The sequence below is a fragment of the Nelusetta ayraudi genome, unplaced genomic scaffold (assembly GCF_046127955.1).
Source record: "Nelusetta ayraudi isolate G7.1 ecotype Tasmania unplaced genomic scaffold, CSIRO-AGI_Nayr_v1 ptg000016l, whole genome shotgun sequence".
NCBI classification, from domain to species: Eukaryota; Metazoa; Chordata; class Actinopteri; order Tetraodontiformes; family Monacanthidae; genus Nelusetta; species Nelusetta ayraudi.
Window position 1 is genome coordinate 6,059,076 of NW_027466066.1, and position 21,133 is coordinate 6,080,208.

The window sequence follows — 21,133 nt, forward strand, 5'->3', positions numbered from 1 at the left end:
CAGAGCGTTTAAATGATGATTTTTTAAATCGTGATTATTCAACTGGGAATCAGCAGGTTTCGCCGATGGCAATGGGCAAATCAGATGACTCACTAAGCAGATCCGGTTCACATGGATCATTTGAGCCATTACCAGAGGTGAAATCCATTGTCCAAATAACGGCATTAAAATGACTTCAACTGACTAATATCAATTTTTGGTAGCATTAAACACAACATGGTGAGGATGTTAGTGCTGCCGCCTCACAGAAAGTGTAAATTTGTCTCCTTCCAAGGGGTTGAATGGAGATCAGACAAAAGTTTGACTACTGATTCTGATCGAAACTATCAGAGTCACAACACGACAGTGCCAAGAAACCACTCGAAACTGTCATTATATGCCGTTACAAATGTTTATATTTTAAAGGCACAAAGAAGCAGAGTAACATAATACAATGGAAGAAATGCAGATGGCTTTGCACAAATTGAGATATTATTTACATCAACACCTGAAGGTCCTTAAAAAAAAATGTCTAAAAATCAGCTGACTGGTGAAACTAAGATAAAACCTTTTTTTTTTTTTTTTTTTTACACCCTAGGGAGTGAAATAACAACTGGGTTTGATCAGGATCAGAACCAGGCCGCGAGTGAAAATTGTTCTGTCGCCTGTGTTGCGCAGTGTTCGCCGTCCCTGTCCAGGATGGTCCGAGATGAGACGCTTCTCTGAAGTCTGCCACTCTGGAGCCTCTGCTGCAGGCTCAGAGTGCAAGAGAGCTGATGTGCCGCAGCAGCTGGTCACAGTAGAGCGTAGTCCGCTGCTTCTCCCGCGCCGCCACCGTCTCCCTCCTCAGGAGATCCGGGTGGACCGAGCTGCCTTTCTTCAAGACCTCTGGAGGCAAAAAAACAGAAACAAAACAAAAAGAAAAAGAAACAGGGAGATGATTGATGAACAGCTCGCACTGAAAATACTGCCCATGCACACAAAAACCATTGTTTAACACCACATACAGGTATCGATTGCGGGAGAAGCTGCTGCTTATCAGCTCAGCATGGATGCTCCAGTGAAGGCAGTGAAAATGGCCATGAAAATAGATATTAAATGGGCTCTGTGTGTAGTTTTAGTTAGGGTGACCACCCAGGCCTCGTGATGATACAGCTCTTTATCATAAATATTCTTCATCAAATACAAAGAATAATTTTTATAAAATCCTCTCTGAACATAATTTTCAGACCCAAATTGAGCCCTTATATATATTCACCCTTGTTTTAGGTGATATTTGGTAGTATGGTGAAAATGTATGTTCATATTTTATCACCACTATCCTGTCAACAACAACAGATGGCGATGTCGAACCACGCTCTTGACAGCAATCTGTGCAAAAACACTTTTATTCCACCGGGAGGCGCCAAAGCTGCGTTTCCCCAAACTTGAGTTGTTTTTTTTTTTTTCTCCAGAGGTCTGGAGCGACGAGATGCAGCGCCGTTAACGGGTTAAAGCTTTTTTTTGGAAAGCACAGCGTCGAAGTGCCAATGACATGCTGCCACTCTGAATGAGTGAGCTCATCTAATCTCATCATCCGATACCCGCCTTTGAGCGTGCAGCCAGCGGAGGGGATTTTCAGCCTTTGTGCGAGCCGAGCTCGGCTGAAAACGGAGGTGGGGTGACGGTGAATCGAGGCCGAGAACAATGAGGAGTCTTGAAGTTAGGGAACGCCGGTGCCGGCAGCGCTCCGCTCTGCATGACCAAGCAGGCAAAAGCGGCTACATATAGCAGCTACCAGCGTGAGAGCAGGCGGACAGACGGCTGATGTGGAAGGGAGTTGGGGAGGGCGGCGCTGTCCATCATGCTGTCAGGGAAGGCCGCAGACGTGGAGCCTCCGCTGTCAGATGCGCGTTTGAAATCCAAGGAGCGTCAGAATGGGATCAACTATCGGCGAGGAGGTGCTTCAAACGGATGGGAGGCGTGCGTAAGGGGGGGGGGAACGCTTCCACATTTGCGGCCGTCGTCAGACGCTCGGCAACCGATCGCTCAGCGAGACGTGAGGTCATCGCGTCTTCCAGAAAGAGGCCCGACGCCGTCTCGCAATCTGCCAAGACTTCACAGGGATCAAGGGGCCGAGGAGCCGCTCCTTACGCACGATAGCTCGCATCTGAAACCCGACACCGCGCGCAGACACACCCTCCGAAATAATAAACAGTTGGGAGTTGACTGACTGTAGCTGCTCTTCCCCGCTGCAGACAAAAACTTGAAGGAAACTCCACTACTGGACAGCAGAGCTCTGGCAGAACTATACAAAATAGTGCAAAGTGGAAGCTTTCCAGCAAGACTTTTCACATCGTTTTTGCCACAACAATTGAGGTCAGGAGGTTGTCGGATGGCACCGACTTAGTTTCCATGCTCCCGAGCGAAAATTCCCCTCAGACTTTCCAGCGCTAACATCTTGCACACTCGTGATGAGCTGTAAAACGGCCGACGCGAGAGGGAAGATAAAAGATGGGGCGATTACGCCGCAGACGGGTGTGAGGACAGATGTGAGGGGCTGGTTTGGTGGTGGTGTGTGTGCGGGGGGGGTGTCCATGTGGTTGTCATTAGGGTGTGGTTGCGGGGGGAGAAGCAGAGGTTTGCCTACTTCACACTGGGTGCACATGCAGGAGGTGGATGATGACTTTTCACAGATATGAAGCTCTTGTCTTCATCTGGATCTTGTGTTTCGACACTTGAGGGCCTGAGAACTGTGACCAATTGTGCAGATATTGAAGGAGGGTTGGGGTGGTGATGGAATGGGGCTGGGGGAATCTGCCTGAAGCATGACAGCAATAATAGAGGATCCATAACCTGGCATGGAGCGCTGAGCAAGTGCGCTGGATTTCTTTCATGTGTCCATCTGGTGAAGATTCCCCCAAAAAGGGAGGAACTGATGCTTCAGTTTTATTTTTTTTTTTACTGCCAGTTGTGTTGTTTGTATGCAACAACATTCGTGATGCATAAGAGTGGTCATAGAGTAGTGGATACAAGTTTTCGTACACCCTTTAAATTTTACTTCAACCCAATTATTGTCATTAGATAATTGCAAGAGATTGTTTTGTGCGCTTGTGTTTGGCTGCATCAAATTCAAATTATTTTGTTATTTGTTATTAATGGGGCAAAATAATAATAATGACAGTAAATGCCTGTAGTTCCTGTATTCTTGTTGCAAGGGACGTCATCCGGCTGACACGTCCAGTTCTGAGCTGGACGGAGGTTGGTGACTGCATTTAGTCACATTATTACCTGCCAGTGTATTGGGAGTGTGTTTGACATTTCTCATCCTGATCCTCAAAAACCAGCAAGCCCCCCCCCCCCCCCCCCCCCCACCCCCATACACCAGTCCCCCACCCCAGGCCTCACCGAGCACTTGTTCCTGCACCGAGCTGTCGGGGTCGTCCAGATGCAGGAGCAGCTGCTGGAAGAGGAGCTGCAGATGAGCGGCGCACCACTCGGGGTTGTATTCCTCAGTCAGGCCGGACAGCCAGAGGCCGAGGGCCTGGAGGGCGACGCTGCGGACCTCCTCGCTGCTGTCGTCCAGCCGCTTCAGCAGGTCTGCAGTGACAAGAGCGGGAAAACGGCAAAAAAAAAGACTTAGAGGGGCAGCAAGGGAGGGTGCGACTAAACTAAAGTCAATAGAGGGATTTGTCTGTGGCAGTTACGTGGGTAGATCTTGTTGAGGACGTCAGGGTGCAGGCTGGATCCTGTGAGCTTCAGGACGATGGACAGAGAGCGGCAAGCAAACATTCGGCTCGTCTGAGCGTCTTCTTCCAGAGCGGAGAGCACCAGAGGGATGAGCTTCTCCAGACTCAGCAGCTGCACACAGTCAACACGTTCAACGGCTGCTTTAGTTTTTATTTTTTTTGTAATAGACAACAATTTGACAGCAGATCAACATACTGCCAAATTATTTAATTTATACATCAACCATCTATGTCAGGTTTTAAAGATCGTAAAATCTGAATTATTTGCAGATGACACCAATATTTTTTGTTCTGTAGAAAATTTGCAGCAGCTTGGAGATGGTCACATCAGAAATGAGAAAATTTGAAATTTGGTTTGACTCGAATAAATCATAGCACAATTGGCATAGGATATGCTGTGTTTTGGAGTTTTTTTTTTATGATAAGTCTTCCTGCTCTAGTGGATTCTTCAAAAAATTGGAATAACCAATGGAAGGCTTTTGAAACTGAACTTTTGTAGTTAGATCAATGCTATCAATCTCTATATTTTAATACTGCCAATAACATCAAATATTAAATCAGTCAACCCTTTCAAAAGAAAGGAGTCTTTCACACACAAAAACTATTTGAAGGAGGTTTGTAGTCAAGTTTTCCCACGATGAACTATCACTTCACATGAATTCGCATCAGTGCTGGATTTAGGGAGGAAATGACTATAACAAGGTGAGAGGAGAAGAAGCGAGGTGCCGGGCCAGGAGCTGAGTGTTGAAAAGCTGCGTTTGCCAGCGAAACTGCCAAAACCGCAGTGAAGGAGTCGCAGGGAGAGAAGGACAAGGGAAGAAGACAAAAAAAAAGAGGGGGAAAATCTGGCAGGGGTTGTGATCCAGCATGACATCAGGAGCAACGGTGGGGAGCCGCAGTGAGTAACCGGAGCAGCTAATTGTTTTCACAGGGAGCCGAGAGGAAGAGATGTCCCGTCCGGGCTGAAAGGGCCGTGGAAACGCACACAAACGCCTCTTTTGTTGCCGCCCGCCACCGGGACATGTTTTGTTTCACCTCCGCTGTAACCTAATATTCCAGCCAAGAAGCAACACTTCTGCCGTTCCTCCAGGATTCTCCCCTTGTGTTTGGGCGCCATTTGACCAACACACACACACACACACACACACACACACACACACACACACACACACACACACACACACACACACACACACACACACACACACACACACACACACACACACACACACGCACACGGGCTTTTGTCTACTCTGCTCCCTCTACTTGGTTGCAAAAAGACTGGAAATTGACTGAGCTCACTTCTTTAAATGCCTTTACATCCAGACTAAGAGCACTTGAGACAACCTCCTCGTATTGTAACTGCTTTTTATTTATAATATTACTGTAACTGTTGATTGTAAATTGCGGAAATGTTTATAAGTTTTGCTGCCTCCCGGCCAGGACTACCTGGGAAAAGAGGTTTTTAATCTCAATGGGTCTTTTCCTGGTAAAATAAAGTTCAATAAAAAAGAAAGAAAGAAGAAGAAGTAGGAATCTCGTTCACATGTTGACGTCCCATCATTCGGAGTGCTGCGCGGCTTGGATACAATTTCTCTCCACACCAGCTGTTTGCTTTGCCTCGCAGTTTGAGATGTGCTAGTGGAAAAAAAAAAAAGCCTGTGTGTGTGTGTTTTAGCCCTACGCTCCGACAGGCAGGTGCAAGGGCTCGTCCCGCTGATGGTTCCTGCCTCTTAACAAGGGGCCCAGTACAGTGTGGCTATTGTTCCTCAGAGGCTTAAGGACCCTGCTCACCTCCTCCCTGTACACCTGCTACCTGACGTGGCCAAGTTTGTTTGCCAAGATGGGAGAGAGAGAGTCACTGTCGGCGCTGGATTTTCCTAAACGCACCGCTGGGAGCGTCAATTTTGATGTCAAATGGACAAAACGGCGAGTTTTGATCCGGGTTGAAGGAACGCACTGACGCGTCTCTTCCTCCGCAGCTGGGTAAATGAGGAGGATTTCTGCAGGTCACTTCCACTTTCCCCCACTCGTATATTGGTGCTTTCATTTTCGTGATGCTCCCAGATTGAACCGATGACGTGTTTTTTCTTACCTGTCCGGCTGTGAGGGCTCCTCCGTGCAGCAGGGCCAGCAGGCAGCTGAGGGCGGCGGTGCGGACGGCAGCGGCGGTGCGCCCGGCGTGCCACACCAGGTTGGGCAGCAGGATGTCGCACAGGAACTTCTCGGCCTCGTCGCCAAAACGCCTGCAGAGTGTTAAAGGAGTTAAAGACGAGACAATCATGTACTTGTACAGCGCACGTTTCCTAAAGCTCCCACTGCAAATTCATTATCAGAGCCCAGTGGCGCAGCCTAGCAAATGATTAGCAGAAAAACAGAATATTTCACTCTTTGCGAACAGCCTCCTGCAAAACAACCCCCCCGCCCCCCCAACAACTCAGTTTTAGCATCACGCTATCAAACTGATAAAGTTTGGTGCATTTTCTGAAAGTTGGAGCTAAAGTGTCACACTGGTGACTCTCTGAAAAAACAATGGTAATGATGGGGACCTTTAATATTTTTGCTATATTGTTCATTTTTTCCAGTAAGGGTCCACCAAGAAATATTTTCCCACTCCTCCCACCATCTGTATCTTCTCCTTTGCCCTCCCGTTCGCTCAATTTTCCACATTAGCTTTTTTTTTTTCGAATCCAGCTGGAGTCCCGCGCGCTTGACAACGACGTGACGCTGTGACGGCTAGCTTCCACAAGGGGGAGGCCGTGTGCCACTGAAACGCCAAGAACCAACGTTGCAAAACTCCATCTCGACAGGTGCTGAAAGTTCAACACGAGTGACGTCAGGAAAAGTGTTTCCACTCGAGTGGGCTGCTGCTGGCGTCCCAAAAGAAGGGGGGGCGATTAGCCGTTAGCTCCTCTTCCTGTGCACACACACGCAACAAGTTCCAGCCACGGGAAGTCTGATTATGTGCCACCTGGATGGATCGCAGCAGCCACAACAACAACAACTGTTCTATCAAGCCATGGAGTTTGTCATCAAGGGTTAGGTAATATCTCTTGGCAGCAGCGGTAGAAGTGATGAGTAATGGTCTTGAAAACTACCTAAGAATCTTGTTGTTGTTCTAAACTATTTCACGTGCCTGCCCATATGTCCTGGTTTTACTTCAAAATGGATTCAGTTTTTTTTTTTTTTAAGAGATTCTTTATAATAACAACTGATATTACACAGATAAGCGGAAAATCCCATTTAAAATTGATTAACATGTTCTAAAGTGCCAGCTTTTGTTGGAAACGGTATTGTTTTATTTAATTACAGACTGGCCTTAAAAAACATGAAATTCCAATCTAGAAAAACTTCTAACACGAACACGGAGCGAATGAGAGTTCCACCCCACCGCAGCTTGCAGAGAATTTCCTCCCACGTTTGAGGGTTTGGGGACCTTAAAGTGAGATGTGTAAACGAGCACCTCATTTCTTCCAGCCACATCCAAGGGAAAAGGTGATAGGACACTAATTTCCCTGCCACCACCTTCTACTCGCACTCCACCGGGAGCCTTTTAATCACAGCACACCAGTTCAGGATTAAAACTAAACATTAAAATGTTCCCTGCGCCGAGGCCTTTTTTGCAACTGAGCTGTCATCAAGTCATTTCTGTCACAGAACAAAGAGACGAGGCCTTCCTCCAAGACTATCATTGTCCTCTTTATGACATAAAGTGTGCGTGTGTGAGTGTGCGTGCATGTGTGCGGGGCTCAATCTAAACAGCAATAAAGGAATTGCGGGGCAAATGGGAGCGCCAGAGACAGCAGTCTTCTGTGATTGGGGACTTTGTTTCAAAGTCTTTTCAAGATGTAGCACAATTTGTCTCCCGATGCTGAGGGCCAAAGCACTTGGAGGGGCCTTTCGGAAGCGCTGGTGGCTCAACAGGAAGTCCTTAATTGAACGTTCAAGGACAAAACAACATGGTAAAAGATGAAAACTAAGCTCCCGCAGGTGGGAATTTGCTCTCGTTGCCAGCGAAATCTTTCCCAGACGTGCGGCTCATGTCCCCAAAAAGATGAACATTCTCCCGGCATCTTGCGTGTTATTCGGTGAAAACAATGTCCCAGCCCTCGCTGACCTTTTGCCAAGGGGCCGGGGTACGTTACACGTGGCGTGGATGTCTTCATGAAGGAGGTTCACCCCACTGCTCCCCCCAAACAACCCCCCCCCCCCCCAGCTGACGGACAGCGGCAGCTGCCGCGACGACCGGGACCCTCCAAGGGGGCCCGGGGCTTAATGCATTCCCACAGATTAGAGTTGAGCCCCGGCTGAAGGCTGGAAATGGGAGGAAGGGGAACCTCAGATGGGATGGGTAGGGCAGGGGAGAGCTCACCTCTTCCAGTCCTAATACACCAGTCGGTAACAATTCCAGGGTGTTAAATCACCGAGGAGCTCGGCATGCTGGGAGGCGATTAACTCATTTGAGCCGGGCCCTCGCGGGGAGTATCGCTTGTTAATTTGACTGGCACCGCTTCTTGTCAGTTTGCATCGGGGTTTTATTTCTGAGGGTCGGAGGGAGCAGGAGCAACTGCAAGTCCTCCAGAGGGAAAAAAAAAACCCAAAACAGTTGATTGAGGCGTAATCAGGCCCCCAGAGTCCAAGATGGCAGCCCATTCATTTCAATGAAGTTGCTCACCCAGAATATGAATAAATATGAATGTTGAATTTCAGGTCACAGTCATCCTGTCAACTGTTAAGTGCATTTATTTTTGTATTGCCGTCTATGGGAAAAATGCTTTTCTTTTATTGTATGTTTGTACACCATTGATCACAACCTAGCGTTGTTGTTTTTATGGATTTTAATGAATACATTAAAGCAAATAGATTTTGCAACTTTATTCAGGTGCAAAAAAAGCAAGCTTGGAAGAATCTATAGCTCTGCTGGCAAAATTGCGTGACAAGCAGCCCAGCCGCACTTCTCTTTGGCGACGAGACACGAGGCGAGGATTCATTCCATCAAACCACAAACGACCCAAACTTAATTTGGCATCTTTCACGGACCAACCTGCAGCTCAGCCCGGGTCCGTCTGCCTTCAGGATAAAGCGATAAATTCCTTCCCTTATTGACACTAAACAATCCCCGTAAAAGTGTGTTAAACAGGTGTGTGTGTACGTGTGTGTGTGTGTGTGTGTCTGTCTGTCCCACTCTCACCCCTGGGAGTCCAGAGAGTTGGGAGCGTCCAGCAGCAGCTTAGCGAGCATCGTAAACGTGCTCATCCTCATCTCGGGGTCTCTGTCTGGCTGCAGGCAGCAGTGGAGCAGAGGCATCAGCTGGCTGACAAACTCTCCGATGACTGGACCTGCAACACACACACACACACACACACATACATGTACACATATGCACACACAGAAATGATGGTCATAATTTGTCGTTATTGTGAAAGATAGAAAAGGTCTCATAGTTGCCTGAATTCAGGTTACAATAATCTGTCTCTAGCGTTCTATGTTAGTGAACTCCTTAGAAATGAGAGAAGCCCATCCCTGTAAATTCACTTGGCAAGGTGTCTGCTCTACCTCTTTTTCCTGGAAATCATTGAGCAACCTTTCACTTTTCACAGCAGTGTTCTGGTATTAAGATGCGACTGCTATGATTTAACTCTTCAGCCTTTAGCACAATTACTTTTTCTCCCATTTAAACACAGTAAGAAAAACGACTAAACGGAAACTTTCAACATCAATCAAACTAGTTTACATTTTCTAACTTTCTAAAAATAGACAAATGGGTCAGAAACACAACAGCTCATGTTTTCCCATCTACTCTCTCTCTCTCTCTCTCTCTCTCTCTCTCTCTCTCTCTGACACACACCCACCAACAATCTGACTTCATGTTGACGGAGCTACGCGTGTGTGTGTGTGTGTGTGTGTGAGACTCTACAGAGTGATAAGTGTCCAGACCCCCTCACCCCACCCCACTCCCTCCACCCCGATGAGACACGAGAGGAGACACAGGAAATCCTGCTACGGCCTCAGGGTGGCAGCCAACATTGCGAGCAGATAGGAGCCCAGAAATAGACAAACACGATTTTTTTTGGTCCTGCATGTGATTCACATTGTGTGTCATCCGAGCAACAACGAAGAAGGGCTGCCCGGAGGATACGAGATATTTCCACAAACACAGACAGTGTGAAAACTTGGCCCCCGAGCAATTGGGACTGACCGCTTCCCGGCCGTCCAACGAGTGAGCGCCGATTTCCCCTGAATCACGTGCACATCAGACGGAGCAGCATCGCGCCGTCTGTTCCGCTGCTCGTAATAAAACCCTCAGATCTCCGGGGGGTTATGACAAAGGGAAATGTGTGGAAGCTCGGAGCGGCGTTTAGAACACGCAAACAACGCACACACACACACACACACACACACACACACACACACACAAGCTTCAAAGCAGCCTTGATCCAGGGTGAAGGTCAAGAGCAGGCGGCCGTGCTGTCGTTTGATGTAGTGACCTGCAGTGGGATCAGTGAGCTGACCAGGCCAGTTAGCCATGGGAGTGTGTGTGTGTGTGGGTGTGTGTGTGTGTGTGTGTGTGTGTGTGTGTGTGTTTGGGATTAGCGGGAGACTCAGGGCCCGGTCACAGAGACACGGCGAGGCGGGGAGACGAGAGATGAAAGTGTGGCGCTCGGAGGTGCTGGTGATGGAGGATTAAGAGGCCTGCGGCAAAAGTCAAGTGAAGCCTCGGCAGCGGGAGACAGCAGGGGTCGCCGATTTTTAACCTGCGACGGGCACGCACACACGCACACACACACACCAAGGGAGGGGGCTGACGCCTTCAAACGCACATCAAGGCTGGTGACAAACTGGGAGACGGGGAGAGGATTTGCAGAGTCAGAAAGCCAACTGGTGCTAATGAATCTGTCACCGGGGGTCGCAGGTTTGACACTGAGCCGCTCTGCTTGGGTGGCACGCTGCAGCGCAGCAGGTCCTATATCGAGCAAAATATTTTTTTTTGGTTTCGATCAATAGTTTTGCGTCTCCATCCCGTCAGTGAGAAACATTCTCTTTTAATCTTATTTTCTTTTGTTCAGTGACTGCTTTATGCAGAGTTATTCCGTTTGCATGTATTGTCTTGGTTTGCATCCGTTGTGTTTTGCATCCCTTTTCTGTTTGTAGTGCTTTTGATGATTAAGTTTATGTTTTTACGTCTTGCAACACGGTCTTTTTCCCGTTTGCACCACGATCCGCTTTTTGCACCTTGTTTAGAATTGCGTTTGTGTTTGTGTATCGTTTCCATACCTGCCGCCAACTTAGGCGCATTAGGCAGTGGTATTGTGTTTGGCCCTTGTCGGCCACCGTAGCCTCTGCTCCTCACCTGACTGCGTGACTATGACGTGCAGCTGGAGCCTCTGCGGCGAGTAACTGGACCAGTTGCTGACGGAGGAGGACATCCAGCTCAGCAGCGGCTGCATGTGCCGCCTGTAGAGCTCCGTCGACGAGTCCAGGCCCTGCACCTTGCACAGGAGGCCGACGCTCTCCAAGGCCTGAGATGGAAAAAAAAAGAAGAAAAAAATCAGTATAAAACACAAATGCTAAATGCCCACGCGGAAAAACAAGTGACACTGCGGCCTTTTGGGGAAACCACATTAAAAAAAAAAAAAGTTTCTCTGGTTTCTCGTAACTTTCATCCAGCTTTGGGGGTCACGCTCACACGAGAGGCAGCAAACCCCAACGTGAGACTCTGGGAAGAACAACATCTGCAGAGGGCCACATAAAGAAGCGCGTCGAAAAAACAAAAAGAAACCAACAAAAAAAAAAAAAAACTGAGACAGATATGCAGGATGTCACAGAGTCACAGGAACACACACGCGCACGCACACTCACACAAAGCAATAAAGCCGAGTGGGGAGGAAAGAGCAGGAATGAGAGATAGGAGAGTAAATAATTAGCAGAGTCTTCAGGGCAGGGAAACTGACCCCTGGGGCGCACTTCATAGTTCCCCTCACGCTCCCTCGGGGACGCGCTGGGGACGGAGACAATGTCTGAGTCACGGGTTGGCCGCTTCAGAGGCACAAGCGAGACAACCCTGAGCTGTCGGCTGATGGGAAAGACGCCCCCCCCCCCACTTTTTTTTTTTTTTTCCTGGGAAAACAAGCCCTGCTTTTCCTCTCGCTCCGCTCCGCTCCGGGAATGCCCAAGGCCGTTCTCACCCTCCCTTTTCTTTCTTAATCCCTCTCATCTCTTGTCTGACACTGGTGCCGCCTCTCCGGACACACACACACACACACGCACACACAGAGTGTGGTGGCCGATGTGGTGTCTGCTTTTCCTCTGTGCCAGTTCCTTCCCGCTCCTCTCCCTGTCATTATGGCGATGAGCAGCGCGGCCTTTTTAACCGGCGGCCTCGCTGCCGTGCCTTTGGTCCCGGATGATGACCATAACCTGGAAGCCAAAAATGGGGCCACACACACACACACACACACACACACACACACACACACACACACACACACACACACACACACACACACACACACCTGCTGGAAACACAGCTCATCTCTCGCTCTTCCTCTCTTGTGTCTTGCTCTTCACCACCACCACCACCACCACCACTTTTCCCCACAACTGGATTGTAAGTTCTTCCACTCGGAAAGGTGCAATTTCAGCCCCCGCTGACAAAGTGGCTAATTACACAGTTGGCCGTGCCCACTTTGAACTCGCGCAAATGCTCCCCATACCTCAAATAGTTTTGGAGCTTCGTAAAAACTGGCTCGGCTATCTAATATCGTGCACGCTCACGCACACGGACACACACACCATTAAACGCCACAACTGAAGTTGTGGAGGGAAAAGTGATGGAATTCCGCCGATGCTTCTCTGGGCTTCCTCACCTTGTCGCTAAGCTGCGGCTCCGTGGAGAGGCTCTGGACGGTGACCAGCACCTGCAGTAGCTGCAGGCTGACCGAGCCGCAGTCGGAGTCGCACTGACGCAGCAGCACGTCCACGCAGGCCAGCAGCTGCTCCAAGTACTTCACCTGGGGGCGGACAAAGAGAAAGGGACGTGTGATCATCTCAGATTAGAATCCGCACAGTCTCAACACTTCCCCTCATCTCGTGAAGGCAAATTTTCCACCTCCATACTGGTGCGTGTGTGTGTATGTGTGTGTGTGTTTGCTGTCACTTGTCGATGAGCTCATGTTTAGACAAAGACCTGCTTAGCTCAGGCTAATTTCCACGCCGTCGCTGGGATCACGGCCTCTTTTCCTGTTTTCCCCCAGCCTGTCATTAGTGCAGCACGAGACGGGGGAAGCTGCTGCTGCTGCTGCTGCTGGTGGTGGTGGTGGTGGTGGAGGTGGGGGGTTGGTGGGCAGTGGAAGGTGCATGCGAGCCAGCGATAGAGCAAGTGTGTGTGTGTATGTGTGTTTTTTTTCATGGGTGGAACAGCCAAAATGCACACCAGGTGTTTGCTGCGGTCTGGACCATGAGGAGTCTTTTTTTTTCTTGATGGTGGCTCGTGCAGCTGTGTCACTAGGGGGCGCAACATATTTTTCTATGTTTGCTTTGTGCAGTGGTTAGCAAAAAAAATAGCAGAAATGGAACTTAAAAAAAAAAAGAATGACTTCCAGTATTCAAACACGTCAACAAATATTTTACAGGGCGATCAAGAGTTTGAAGAGATTGAAATAAAATTCGCTGAGTTTTTTTTTTTTTTTTGGAGCAGCCATTTTTGATCCAAAACGAATCCTATTATCTTAGAAAGCAGCGTGTTCCTGGTAAAACTATGCTTTGTTGGAGAGTCCACGTGTGTTCTGAAGAATAGTTGCACAATTGCGAATTGCAGTTGTTTCCATTGAATGGTGTGAAGTGCATAAACCGTGATTCTCGTAAAATCTCGTCCTGCTTGCTCGAATAAAGTTAAAGAATATGTACAGACAAAAAAGAGGACCTTTAATGTGTAAACAGATTTTTCCGAAGGTGAAATATCACGAAGCGCCCACAGGCATTGATTTGGAAAAACCACAAAGCTGCGCCGCATACCGACATGGAAAGAGAGCAGGAGCTCCTGGAAGCTCAGAGTGGAAGTAGCGGCTGCAGAATGCATGCACGCGCACACACACACACAGTAAACACTCATGAAGGTGTGCATTATAAGTGCCCAAAAAACAACAGTTTGGGCTGGCGGGGGAGAGAGCAGAGGGTGAGTGGAAAAAGTGGTGTGGTGGGTAATGACTGGGTAGACACCTGGAGCCGGGAGATACACCTGGTTTGATTGGCCTGGGCACGCTTTAGGGGCCTTGTTACTACGTGTGTGTGCGCGTGCGTGTGTGTGTGTGTCTACCGTCGGTTGCACACGGTCCCTCTCAGTGGCCATACCGGGCGATGGAATCCTATCCAGAGCCCCTCCCGCCCTCCCCCGTCCCTCCTGCAGCAGTGCCACTGCTGAACGTTACCGCGGCGACGGGACAACAAACACCTGCCGCGCACTGGGACTGCACGCCCAGCCGCACTCAGGTAGAGGCTGCGCTCCTGCCTTTCTTCCCCTGTCGCAGTCTATCAGTCAGGGGGAGCAGCGAGTGTGCGCAGCTTGCTCGCGCCTGAAACACTAATGCACGTACATGTTTTTAATGGTGTGATTCCAGAACCCTGCAAAGTATCCTTCCATGAGGCACCTTTCAGTGAAGCAGCCTTCCTGTGTACAAAGTGCCCTTTTGGACAGTCAACTGCAAGCATTAGCCGCTGTACTTGACTGATATTTACACCTTATCAAGAATCTTACTGCACATTCAATGCTAAGGACACTTGTGTGACACAAACATACACACATGCATACATAGACATATACATATACATATATATTTACATGCATGTGTATATATGTATATATACATATGTAGATTCAATGCTGCACGACCATTAACACAAAAATAGGTTGCAAATAGCACAAGGCATTTTCTGCATTCCTCTCAGCGTTAATGCACTTTTTGACACGTCCAACAATATATAGCTCGCCGCGTGGACCACAACTTTCCTTCACTCTGTTAGACTCGTCTTCACCGACTAAAACACCCGGCCGTGCGATGGCTCTGGCATGTGTCAGGTGTGGTGGGGATTTTTCTTAATCCTCTGCGTAATAGCCCTTGAGAGAAGAAGCCACCAGCAGCAGCTGAGAGGGAAGCACCGCACGTCCACTACTGAGGATACCTCGGGTAACCGCCCGCTCGCCTTTCATTTCCCCTCAAAAGCCCCTGACATCACCGCCATCCGTTTTGGGGCCGATACTTTCAATTTCATGCCAGCCCATCTGTCATTTATTTTTGTAAGCTGTCTCTTTGCCCCTACTGGAATAAAGAAAAGAAAACAGGGACTTGAAAGAGCTGGCGAGGTTAAGTCGTGCAGGAGGATCATATATCAGTTTCTAAATCTTCAGCGTGTTCCCTCAAACTCCCCACGGGGCCCCGCGGCTCCCCTCGCCTGCGTTCGCTTTGAAGATTATTTATATTTCATTTCTTAACAGGCCTCATTTTGTCCAAGTCGTACTTTACATTTTTTTTTTACTCCCTGGCCATTCAGGGTTCAAGTGGGCCATAACTCATCGCGCTGGATCTGAAACCTCCGTAATCTTTGAAATTCTTGAAATGAATTTGAAACTACGAGCCACCGCCGTTCGTCTTTGACCAATTCGGAGCGCGCAGGTGACGAGGCGGCTATTAAATGAAGGTGAATCAGTCCCATATGACACGTCTGGGTGAAAAAAAACAAAAACCAAAAAACCTGAAAAAACCCAGCCGGCGACTTCTGATCCGGGAGCTTCATTCGGGGTTTCCACAAAGGGAAGCAGCGGCTATTTGCAGCTGCTCAGTAAATCCGCCGCCACGGAGCCCAGTTTTGCTGAGGAATGTTGCAGGTGCTTTGTCCGGGTGAAGCCCTCGGTCGCGAGGCTTTCAAGCTCAGCCCCTGAGAAAGCGAGACGGAGGGAGCGCCAAAGGGAGATGGATGGAGGCGCGGAGCAGGAGGAAGCAGGGGTCTTCCTCCATCTGTGCGACAGTGTGTGACCGTCCCGTCCTGTTGCTGCTCTCTCTGGGTGACCCCTGCAGGGGAGCGAGGCGGGGGTCAGCCGCTTCACCCCCCCCAATTTATCACCGGCCTTGACCAGGCTGTCTTTGTTGTGTTCTTTTCACAGCAGCGCGGCTGAAACACAAGGCAGTAAAAAAAAGAAAGAAGAAGAAAACAACACAAAGGGCCACGCACCGCCTCGTCTGTCCAGAGGGGGGGGAGGAGGAGGGAGGAGGGGTCGGAGCAAAGTGAGCAGGTGACAAGTGAAATTAGCGGATTTCTGTTACCGCTGTCCTTGGAAGGAAGTCGGTGCGGGGCCTCGCTGGGAGGACCGGCGGGAGGTCGGAGGGTAAAGGTGAGTCAGCGTTGGAGGGATCAGAAAATAGCTGCGTGCCAGACGGGGGCAGTTTAGACTGTGGAAGGGAAACGTATCTGGTGCAAGCGGATAGGAGGAGGGAGAGTCTACTGCAAGGCAGTCCGCAGGAGCAAACCTCCAACATTCTTTCTGTTCGTTCCACGCCGACAGTTGTGACCCTTGATGCTTCGGCAGTCGCTCTTTTTTTCTTTTTCTCCCGACACTGTTTTGCTGACCTGCGGCCACCAGCTGCGAAACCAGGAAGACTTTTTCATTGCGTCCGTCCACCTCTCTTTGAGCTTTTTCTTTGGCCACCGAGAACAAAAACATTGGCAGCTTTTTGTTCGCCCATGGCACAGTTTCAATAGCATTTCAGTTTTAAATACATGTAAAAAAAAAAATGCCACTCGGCTTTCGTCCAAACTCTTAGCCATTAAGTGCATAAGCAGGTACCAAAATGGCAACGGTTGGAACCCAGGTGCCCAGAGTCCAAGTTCGCGGCTCATTCAACGAATCAATGTCAGCCGTTTTAAAGGAGTTTATTTTTGTATTGCTGTCTATGGGAAAAATGCTTTTTTTGGTACGTGGGATTTCTTTTGCTGCAGTACCTAGAGTGGCCACTGGCCTCCGGTGGAAACATGCCCTTAGATTCTGAAAAACACCTTGCGGGCCGCGGGCCGCGGGCGTCGCATTAGCCGAGGCGGCGTTTCGCATTCGCAACTTCCCGGCAAACCCGATGAACTCCGGGCGCACAGTGCCGCTATTGAGACCCCTCGAAGACGCTTTTGACTAAAGCCCTTTCAAGAGACGTGGCATCTTATCACAAACCTGCGTCCACGTGGGAAAAAGAAAAACCAGGCGAGAGCCTCTGCAAGTGTCACTGCCAAAAATAAGAGCGGCGGGGTTGCGCTGTGAGAGCAGAGAATAACCTTCTATGACACTGCCAACATCACATAACGAGGCCGGGGGAGAAAAACAGCTGGTGCACACAGATCTGGGGCGGAAAGAAAAAAAAAAGTCGAACCTGAAAGGGCGGAGGGGGAGGGAGAAACCTGGCAGGAGCAGGCATCAAAATAAACTTTAAAGGTTTTCAGGTGTTTCGCGGGAGCAACTTCAGAGGAGGCGCTGCCGCTGCGCCGGAGCCAAAGTGGGTTCACACCAGCGGCTGGACGCTGGTCGTGCGGGACGCGAAATCCGAGTCGCTGTGTTTACTAACCTGCTGATATTCCTGGCAGACGTCGGGCTCGACCAGCGCGTCGGCGATCTGCGCGAGGTGCGGTGCCAGCAGAGGCCCGGGGCAGCCGCCCAACACGGCGGCCAGCACCATGAGCGGGACCCAGGGGTGGGAGGGCGAGGACAGGGAGGTCAGGTGGTCCAACAGCAGCTTGAGGCAGACGGCGGGCGGCACAAACGTGCCCAGCAGCTTGGCCGCAGCCAGGCACTGGGTGAATGAAGGGAGGAAGGAATGTTAGAAAGAATGAAAGAAAGAAAGAAATTCAGCATTTTGAAAGATATCGTGCAACATGAATGCTCAACAGATGTTACTGAGAATGATATATAGTGACAATCAGACTTCTCTGTCCAAATCTGAAGGGAATAAATAAAAATCGTCTTTTTCAGATGTGATGTGGTTGCTTCACATCACATCTTCACTAGCTGTGTTTCCATTGGCCCTAGAATTGCGCAAAACCTAAATATCGCAATAAAAAACTGGTCACGGAAACGACTGAACTTCGAAAAACCTCTCAAATGTGGCTAAAGGGTTTTGACGCTCTCACGGTGGTCGACTGGACGAGAACTGCAAGAAGTGCAGCTGTCGTTTAATGATTTCCTTAAAACGTATTGTGGGCTTGCCAAGAGGCTGTTATGCCAACTTGCTGCTGATGCTGACGCGGTTACACGCCTCCCATCCCCGCCTGATTTCCTGGAACCCTTCTACGAATCCATCCTGGTACTCACGTTGACGATCACCTCCTTCTCCGTGTGGGCGCAGGCCCTGTACAGGGTGGCCAGCACGGGCTGCAGATGCTGGGTGCAGTGGTCCTCGCAGTGAAGCAGCAGCACGGAGAGGAGCTGCGAGGTTCTGACCTGCGTGGGCACCAGCCAGTCGCTCATGTCGTTGCTGATGGCTGGAACCAGCCGGCACATGTTTCTCACCACCAGCTCCCTGCAGCCCAGGCCCGGACGCTCCGCTGCGTCAGAGGGAAAAGGACTTTTATACGTCGAGAAATTCGGCCTGCATCCATGTCCATTTCTTCTGAACTCTTTTTTTGGCAATGAAACGCGGGAGTGCAAAATGAAACAACCGCTAATTTACAGTCACGATAGACATGAGAATTAAGTCTCTTCCTCTGCCCGGCTTTGTTCTCCTTCCTCATTCAGCCGGCTGAGGAGAATAGGAGGGAGGCGAAAAGGGAGTATGGTGATAAATCAGCGGGACGAACCGAGACAAGACAAAACAAAACAGGCCCCTCTCTGGTCGTCCCCCAGTGTCTGACAGTGACCTCTTCACACTGGGAGGCCTGACAGATTTATAGTGGACCATAGGAGGTAGCCGGAGAGTGAGAGCCTTTTCCTTTCTGTTCGTGTCACCCGGCAGAACCTGCGCTAGGGACGCCCTAGTGGAGCACAACTGCAATTACACTGTTTGAGGTTTGCAAAGACTAAGGGGGTGGCAGCCAACATTTGCGGCGACATTCTACAATTATTTACAACCTTGCCTTGAACCTGGTCTGATGAGCACTTCCTTCATTTTGGAAATTCAATCTTTTTTTCAATAGTTTTTTCTAGGACAATCATTCAGAAACTCTGTGCCCCGACTACCCGACCTGAGAACAATCAATCAATCAATTAGCTGCGGCTGACCTCCTGCTGGGTAGTGGGGAGGTGGGCTGAGGAGGAAATCCATCTTGTCCTTGATGTCTTCCTCATTCTCCTTCTCCCATTGGGCACCAACTTGCTTCCACAGATCTGCTGCTAGATGTCTACGTGAAAACAATGTAAGAACTACAATATTACAAGCTGGATTTCACAGTCATTTAAACATTGAAGGTCAACTTAATTGAAATGCAATGGCATAATTTGCAAAATATCACTTTTTTTTTCCCCTTACCTGATTTCTGGGATCTCATCATTGATGCTGCTCAGCAGGACTGGAATGAGCTTGTGAAAATACGAGTACCTGTCTCTCAGGTGTAGGAGCCAATTGCCAACAACAGCAGTGACGGCTTTTCTCACCTGTCACAGAAGTGGGAAGTTTAGAGAAAGAGTTAGAACTCTGCAATCCTTTAGGAAACACGTTTCAAAGGAAGAGAACAAACCTGAGGTGAGTCGTCAAACAGCCTCTGGGCCAGGTGAGAGAGCACGTCGTCCACGTTCTTCCCACTGCCGTGCTGGATGACGGCACCTGTGGCGTCGATGACAGACGCTCGCACCCGGGAGTGCTGGTGAGTGACGGTCTGCATCAGAGGTTTGACCAGACTGTCGGCCTGCATGTGGAAGTGTTCTGGACAAGAAATGGAAGAAAATCAGAGGTCCCTTTATGATGGACAATACATAAAAAAATAATTTAAAAAAATCAGAGGTATAACATTTTTTGTATTCCTACTGGTTCCCAGACACCCGAACAATGAATGCAAAGAAATTATGTGAATATTTAGGAACAATGAAAGAGAAGCAGGGCATTTTAATTCAACATAGAGGATTATTAGTGAATAACTTAAAAAAAAGAATGTGATCCCATCTTATAATATAGGGGAACGTTTTGTGGCGCTTATGTAAAATTTGGGCAACTGTTCATATTTCATTCCTAACAATTGTTCAACAGTGATATGAAAAAGTAAAAATCATTACTGGAGACAAAATTATTTTTTTCTCTCCAATAACAGTAACTCAAAAGTTCAGTTTAGGGTTCATCAATCCATTTTCAATACCCACTATCCTGAGCTCAGGGTCACGGGGATCTGCTGGAGCCTATCACAGCTGTCATAGGGCGAAGGCACGGTACAGTGGAATATTTAGATTTCAAAAAAGAAATCCTAGTGTTATATTAAGCAATACCCAACATATGAACGCAAATCCGCTCTAACGCCAAGCAAGACCGGACGAAGCCAACTGTTTGAGCCAGACAGGTCCAGCAGTCTTGTAACCATGGCAACAGAACCCGTCAACAAAAGAGCAAAAAGTAGTGGGCACGAACCTGGTACACATTTTGCAAAGGTGATGATGCAGGTGCAACTTTCCCTCTTGGCATCCGGGAAAGGGTCGACGACGGTCCTCTGCAGTATGTTCACCATTTCGTTGACATACGGTGCCAGATGTTTTCCGCACACCTCCGACGTCAGGGTCAACATCTCCACGCAGGACAGCCGCAGCTCCTCGGCCGGTTCCTGGATCTCCTTTTCCCCGAGCCTCTGGGCCAGGCAGGGCATGAGATAAGACAGACACTCCTCCGGTTTAGGCACACAGCGAATGAACTCCGTTATGATGGTGATGGCCGTTTCTCTGCATCTCTCCATGGGGTCTGACAGACACTTGAGGAGAGGCTTGAGGAGGACGGCGAACACTTCCTGCAAGACGCTGCTGGCCAGTCCCCGGTCGATGGTCTCCCTCTTGATCAGCTCGATGGCCCTTTTTCTTGTCGACTTGTTCTCCTCGTTCAGGCAGTTGAGGTGTCGTGCCAGTCCTTTCAGAACCTCGGCGGCTGCCTGCTCGTCTCCCGCCGCCATGCCGAAAACAACAACCCGAACCGGTGTCCTCGGCGAATTTACAAAAGAGATAAAAAAAAAAAGCTGAAGAAGAAGTAGCCCGCGACAGTCGCACACACGAAGAGACCCGAGCCCACCTAATGCGATTCGGTTACCGGGGGACCGCGAGGATAGAAACACAACACATGTGCGTCCACTTCCTGTTTTCGAAATGACGCTTACAGACCCGAAAAGCGCACGAGCTGCAATCTTCGACACTTCCGGAGTCGCAGAAGTCTGTTCGTAACACGGAAAACGGAAGTTAGAAAGTTTAGCTAAACCCAGTCACTTTAATC

At 49.2% G+C, this 21,133-nt stretch overlaps 1 protein-coding gene across 1 annotated transcript; it reads right to left on the reverse strand.

Annotated features, from left to right (window-relative positions):
• Positions 1 to 3: 3 nt before the first annotated feature.
• dnaaf5 (dynein axonemal assembly factor 5) lies at positions 4 to 21,117 on the reverse strand. The gene is made up of 13 exons (XM_076024201.1): positions 20,291 to 21,117; positions 19,413 to 19,597; positions 19,205 to 19,329; positions 18,958 to 19,076; positions 18,052 to 18,284; positions 17,309 to 17,533; positions 12,575 to 12,718; positions 11,059 to 11,227; positions 8,899 to 9,046; positions 5,803 to 5,953; positions 3,666 to 3,819; positions 3,367 to 3,558; positions 4 to 867 (listed from the first exon to the last, which is right to left on the reverse strand). The coding sequence occupies exons 1-13, from the start codon at positions 20,817 to 20,819 to the stop codon at positions 737 to 739; spliced, it is 2,505 nt and encodes an 834-aa protein (XP_075880316.1). The 5' UTR covers positions 20,820 to 21,117; the 3' UTR covers positions 4 to 736.
• Between the last annotated feature and the right edge of the window lie 16 nt (positions 21,118 to 21,133).